General features: G+C 41.4%; 1 protein-coding gene across 1 annotated transcript in view; it reads left to right on the top strand.

The window, feature by feature from the left end:
• The window catches only part of LOC104753724 (protein FEZ-like), a 4822-nt gene continuing 3117 nt past the window's right edge, over positions 5329–7033 (top strand). Inside the window, exons 1-3 of the mRNA XM_010475931.1 lie at positions 5329–5515; positions 5635–5927; positions 6331–6880. Coding sequence (XP_010474233.1) covers positions 5329–5515; positions 5635–5927; positions 6331–6880 — 1030 coding nt within the window. The remainder of the gene's footprint in view (positions 5516–5634; positions 5928–6330; positions 6881–7033) is intronic.

Below are 7033 nucleotides of genomic sequence, written 5' to 3'. Positions count from 1 at the left end.
AAAAAAAAAAAAAAAAAAAGAATGCTCGTCATACCGAGATCTTTCTTCGCAAAATGAACTATAAATGGTTTGATCCCTTTTCAAGGGTACGTAGGCAGCCTTTTACAAGACACAGCTATAATAAAACATAAAAATAAAAATTACACTCGCAAGAGTACATTTAATCACAAACAAGCTCTCTCGAACGAGTAATCACAAACAAGCTCTCTCGAACGAGTAATCACAAACAAGCTCTCTCGAACGAGTCCGTCTTAACTAGTGTACACCTTCTACATTCTCGCCCTGGCCAGGTGTACGATTTAAAACGCGTTCCACATGGATGCAACGGTGAAATAATCCGCACAAAAAAAAGCCGAGCCCAGTCTCGCATTCAGCTAGCAGGCAGTCAAGTTTGAATAAGGCAAGTTCTTACTTGCACACTCTTACCGAACTCGGGGCACCCACAGAGTAAGCCGAACACCAGGGCCGCACTTAAAAGGTACGACGAGCACATCTCAACTAACAACCTAAAACTTGGTATTCGAAACACGTAACAAGGTAAGCCGAGAGACGTCTCGCCCCGTAAAATACATCTCGAAATTAAGCAAAAAGCAGAGCAAGTCTCGCACTAGCTTGAGGGCGCCTGAACTAATAAGCCAAGCTCAGGCTTGCAAGTTCTTGCCAACCCCAAACACGCACAGGATAAGCCGGACACAAAAGCCGCACCTAAAGGTACGGCGAGTCCGTCTCGCCTACCACTTTACTCCGGTAAATCACAAAGCCTTACTGCATATAAAACATATGCTTACATGCATGTCGCCCTCATGCTCGACGTCCTCACAGTCAACTCACACACGCTTGCCACTCTCATGCTCGCAACCCCCACAGTCGACGCTCTCATGCTTGACTCTCTCGCGCTTGTCGCCCTCATGCTCGCCTCCCTCACAATCGACGCTCGACGCTCTCACGCTTGACATTCTCACGCTCGACGCTCTCACGCTCGAGTCTCTTGGCGCCAACCTACAGCTTGTTGCCGACCTCAAACTTAGTTCTTACCTCAATCTTGGTGTCGACCTCTAGCTTGGTGCCTACCTCAATTTTGGTGCCGACCTCCAGCTCTGTGCCTACCTCCAACTTGGTGCTGACCTCAAAACTTTCTCCCGCACTATCACAAGTGCCGACCTCAAATTGACGATCAAACCTCATGAACACCCATCTTAAGAGTTGACCTCGGAGCTCGCCCCAATGGTAGGACAAGCGCCGACCTGGAATGAGAATTTGCCGAACTCCGGAGCATCGCGCAGCGTCCCGCCGACCTCTATCTGCCGATCTCGCGAGAACCAACCTCAGCACTCATGAATCCTTGTCCGCCGACCTCTCTTCACCTCTCGACCCGCTCGACGACGAGGATCTCACTCTGGGCGCTGACCTCAATCTCACTCTCGGCGCCGAGCTCAATATCACTCTCGGTGGCAACCTCAATCTCAATCTCAACCTCGACGATGATGATCTTACTCTCACCGACCTCAATCTCACTCTCGGCACCGACCTCAATCTCACTCTCGGTGGCGACCTCAATCTCACTCGCCGACCTCAATCTCAATCTCGCTGACCTCGACGATGACGATCTCACTCTCGCCGACCTCAATCTCACTCTTGGTGCCGACCTCAATCTCACTCTTGATGGCGACCTCAATCTCACTCGCCGACCTCAATCTCAATCTCGCTGACCTCAACGCGCCAACCTCAACTCGCCAACCTCCTCTCTCGCTCATATCGCCGACCACCTCTTTTGCTCATATCACCAATATCCACTTGCCAATATCCATTTGTCGACCTGACATCACACACGTTGGTCAATCTCAATTTCTCCGTCACGCCGNGACCTCCGAGATCCACTAGAACAGACTTGCGACAGCGACCGCGCCGAGCTCAGTCCAGGAGATTGTCGAGCAACCGCGCCGAGCTCATTGCCTTTCAACCCATCTCGAACTCTCTCTTGCGATCCGCCGAGCGCATTGCCGCTCAACCCATCTCGACCTCTCTCCCGCGATCAGCCAAGCTCGTAACCATCAACCACTTTACCGCCGAGCTCGCCTCTGATTCCCCTAAAACAATCAACGCCGATCTCGTCCAGATCGATCTCACCAGAACCATCAACTACCGAATCGAAGCAAGGCTCGCAAGTTAACGGTGGAAATGGTGTCGACCTCCGCTCAGAAACGGTGCCGACCTCTGCCAAGCTCGGGCAAACGGAATTGGCATTCACATCTCTACTCCTGTGCCTGTGACAACCATCTTGCCGCTCTCCAATCTTCGTTCCTTTGTCTCGTGATGCGACCTCACAACACCCATCTTCGCCGACCCCACCGAGACTGCTGATCTCAGAGTTACCGACTGTAACTCTCGGCGCTGCCCAAAAAGGGCGATTAACCGGCGGATCCTGCCGATCACCGACCATAGGCGATCTCACAATGAGAAGCTTGCTCCGCGGCGTCCGTTAGGGTTTTGGATAGGAGCAACCAAAATCCGCCACCTCGATCTACGACCTACTCATTTTCCGGAAATTCATCGAATACCGCACTCAAAGCAAAAACCGCTGGATATTCATATTATCTCTCAAGAAGACGAGCCTAGCATTTACAGAAGAATCATTGTAGCAATTTCGTTCCCCAGAAGCGACCCGAGGCAATCTGTGCCGAGGAGGCATATTAACAGATAATTCAAGCACGCCCGTTGATCGTAGAAGAACTGCCGCTCTCCGGACTAAGGGGAGACTATTGTTGGATATGGGCTGCGCCCAATATGCCACTCGACCCAACAACACATATTAATTGTGATTTCGGCCCGACAAAATTTGGAGATAGTCATTAACACTCTGTCGAGGGTAACCTCGACATTTTGCGATGGGAACCCTAGGTCAACAATCCGCTATAAAAGGAGAGGACATTTATTGGGAAGAGGATCCTGACTTCCAGATTTTACCCGGAGAGCAATACTTTGCATCAATATCTGTTATTGTTTTCTGTGTAATCCATTTCCACTTCTAAGCTCTCTCGAGCTCGTCATTATTCTGTTTGTTAGTTCTCTTGTGAACTGACGAACTTAATCTTGACTCTTTGTTATTGACGACCTCGAATTATCTCGTTAATAAAAGAAGTAGCTCAACTTTTCCCCGCAAAATCTTGTTTATTTAGTGTTGTGCAATCCCCACTACAAACACTATTACTTAAGAACACCATGGATTATTAATTTATATAAGCTCTAAAATCAAGTATACACGTTTGGGAAGTAAAAAAAAAAACAAAATGAGTCAACAGAAAGCTTGAAGAGACAAAATGGGTATTAACCGAGGAAACTTGGCTCTTTGTGATCTCATTGAATTTGATATACTCCTAGATTTTTGGCCTATAGTTCGATTCTTGTTTGGAGTAGATCAATCGGTTAGGAGATAGATTTTTAAAAGTCAAAAACAAAAAATGTAAAATGACATTCCTTGAAAGCGACATATACAATATGAGCAAAACTAGTTTACTAAGGTAATTACGGAGTACCAATTAGTATCACTTCTTTGTAAATCCTAGGATTAATTTGGACATCATGCAGTAGTCTCGGTCACTTTCCGGTTTTCAATTTTTATTTATTCAGCTGGTACATATTAGTTACTATTTGACATTGTAGTAAATAATTGATAAACTTGATGGTACTTGTAGAGAAGAAAATATTAAAGAAAACTCAGGTTATTGAAGTAAATGTTAACCTCAACTAGATTTACTAAAAGCAAGAAATTGTTGAGAAATTATATACTTTGGTATTATATATTTTGACAATGCCCACATACAAAAGAGAGACAAAATATAGGCAGATTTGACTTTTGCCTTGTAATTGTTTCAGGCGCCCTCTTGTAATTGAGTTTTTTAGATCGTACTATAAGTCTTTTAAGTATCATTTATTTTGTCATAAATTAATTTTTTTAATGTGGAAGTAAATGAACGTATCCGAGGTATTGTATGCAGTTGTACACAACTAAACGAGTTACTCACTGTGTAATTCAAAATGACTCTTTGTCGAAACTAATACACTGTAGACTATAGTCATATAACGGTATCATTAACATGTTATCGTGGTATTCATAATAAGTAGTCATATTAATGGTACGACTGTGAACACGTTATACAAAAAGGTATTCGTGAGAGTTTATCAGTTGGCATTTACCATGCATGAATCATTGAATGGGTTCTCGTGGACACGATATTGTGTACATGTTTACCATAGATAAATATTATGACAGTAGTGTGAAAATGATTTTGTAGTCTTGTAGAAATAAGTGCAACTCACTTGCAAGAGTCGGCTTGGTTTGCTGAAGAGAAAGTGTTCTTTGACTGTGTCATGTACTGTGTACATATTCGTATATCTGATCATAAAATCGTCAACATAACATATAGTCAATCACATGTTATATTTTTTCTTTTAAGTCGAAACTTAATTATGCCAGTTCCTGACCGATTCCAATGGGGATAGAATTAAGCAGTTAGAATAAGAATGAAACGTTCAGATTTTCGGATTTTGGGAAAATATTCTAGTCTTTTTGAAATTTTCATCATAACATTAGATTCTGAAAACCTAAATCTTATAGTGCTATGCTAATTCTAATTTCGAATATTTTGGTTCGCCTCGGTTCTTGTTACACACGTCAAACAAGAGGGAACTTAACACATTTATTAATTACAGTAGTATATATTTTCAAATTCTTTTTTTCGTGTATAATTAATATATTTTTTTGTAGAACCTTCAAACAATTTAAAACGAAACTGGTCACAAACACAACATGTCATGTAGACGCTTTATTCATTTGACGACAAGAACCTTACACAAGAGTGTATGCAAAACGTATTTTGGTTACAAACAAATGCAACTTCGATCTCTTACCATATCGTATTTACAAAAGTGACCTAAAGCCAGTCCACTAAGAGGTCAAATTTAAACTACTATGACGTATATTCCAAGACAGCACGCAAACTTTCATCTAGAGATGCTTCTACTAAAGACTTACATTTTTGATATCAAACAAACTCCTTTCCAATAAAATATTTGTGTAAAATCAGCAGAAAAGGCGGCTGATCCTTCGGGGCCAGACCCCTCACAGGGCAGCATATATTTGTGTTCAAATCAAGCGAATAAACTTCACTTTTACCAACTCCCTCTTTTTCCATTTAGGGGTTAGAAAAACCTCACTACTCTTGTCACACTCACCCAATATATTTCTTCTTACGGTAGGTTTAAACACAAGCTAAGAGTGTTTAAAATTTATAACCCTTGTCCAAAAAAACAGTCACTAATTAATACTATATGGGAGAGATTAACGAAGAAGCTGCTAGGAAAATGGAAGATGTGTTGATGCCTGGGTTTAGGTTTCATCCAACGGATGAAGAGCTCGTGAGTTTCTATCTGAAGCGGAAGGTTGAAGATCGCCCACTCTCCATCAAGCTCATTACACAGCTTGATATCTACAAATATGACCCATGGGATCTTCCAAGTACAGTCTCTTTTACTTTCTACTATCTCCTTTTTAAAGCCCTAAACTATATATATATATATATATATATATATATATATTTATTTATTTATTTAAGAAAGTCCCTTTGGTGAATGTAGAATTTGCAATGACGGGTGAGAAAGAGTGGTACTTCTACTGTCCAAGAGATAGAAAGTATAGGAACAGCACGAGACCGAATCGAGTGACTGGTGCTGGATTCTGGAAAGCCACGGGAACGGACAGGCCGATATACTCATCGGACGGAAACAAGTGCATTGGCCTGAGGAAGTCACTTGTGTATTACAGTGGAAAAGCTGCTAAAGGCATTAAGACAGATTGGATGATGCATGAGTTTCGTCTGCCTTCTACTTCTTCACACACTCTTAGTGATACGCATCATGTCTCTTCCAACGTAAGCCAATATTCATGTTATTAGTAGTTAAGCTACATTAATTAACATTTTAGTTATAAGTTCATATAGTGTAAGCCCATGGCATGCATATGGAGAAAAGGTTTAAACGCAAGACTGTTCTTATGTAATGTTGTTTTTAAAGAATCAGATTAATTAAAGCTAACTCAAGTGATTAGTTAGTAATTAATAACATGGTGACGTTGGCGAAAAGAGCAAGAAACTAGGTTCTTATGTAGTTGAAAATTTGTACTTTTATTTGTTGACAAAAAAGAAAGTCTTATTTGTATAATAGCTGTATGTATTTTTTTTTTTTCCTTCCTTTGGACTATTTATGTTACCTAATTGGTCTAATCTTATTATATATTAGGAAAAAAAAAATCTTATTATATATTTGAAAATGCAGGATTCATGGGCTATATGCAGAATATTAAAGAAGATAAACACAACGGCATTTAGAGCTATATCTCACTCCTTTGTTTCCTCATTACCGCAAGACGCACGCACCGACATAAAACCTTATGAAAAACCATCAAACACATCCCAAATTTCGTCAGACAAGATCCTCCCGAATAGTTGTTGCTTCAAGTTTTACAATGAAGATATGAATGTGGCCCAACCGAGTTCATGTTTTGATCATAAAGAAGCTACCAAGACTAGTACTTGTACAGCTACTAGTCACTTTTCTAACTTGGGTTTCAGTTCTTTGGATAGTCCTGGTCCGCGTCTAGACCAACAGTACCTGAGAAGCCTCTTGCTTGTCCCACAAGAAACACAACCACCTCAGTTACCAAATTTCATCAACAACTACATGATCTCGTCAGCAGACTCATCGTTTCAGGACGAATACACAAATCTTATTATAGGCTCAAACATCGACCTCACTAGTGTGATATTGGCGCAAGAACAGTGTCCTGCTCTGGTAAGTCTGCCGCAAGAGCATAATCATGAGACCCGTATTGAGGAGAGCATATTGAGTAATACGAATCATGCTCTACATCACTTACCTACTTGTTGGAGGTCAGAAGCATCACTACATGTTGCTAGAGAATTACTATTCATCATTGTCTGCTTCTTTTTCTATTACTTAATATACGTTGTTCCATAAA

This window comes from Camelina sativa, chromosome 16, assembly GCF_000633955.1.
Source record: "Camelina sativa cultivar DH55 chromosome 16, Cs, whole genome shotgun sequence".
NCBI classification, from domain to species: Eukaryota; Viridiplantae; Streptophyta; class Magnoliopsida; order Brassicales; family Brassicaceae; genus Camelina; species Camelina sativa.
The sequence above is the reverse complement of the archived record's forward strand: the minus strand, read 5'-3'. Positions and strand labels throughout refer to the sequence as shown.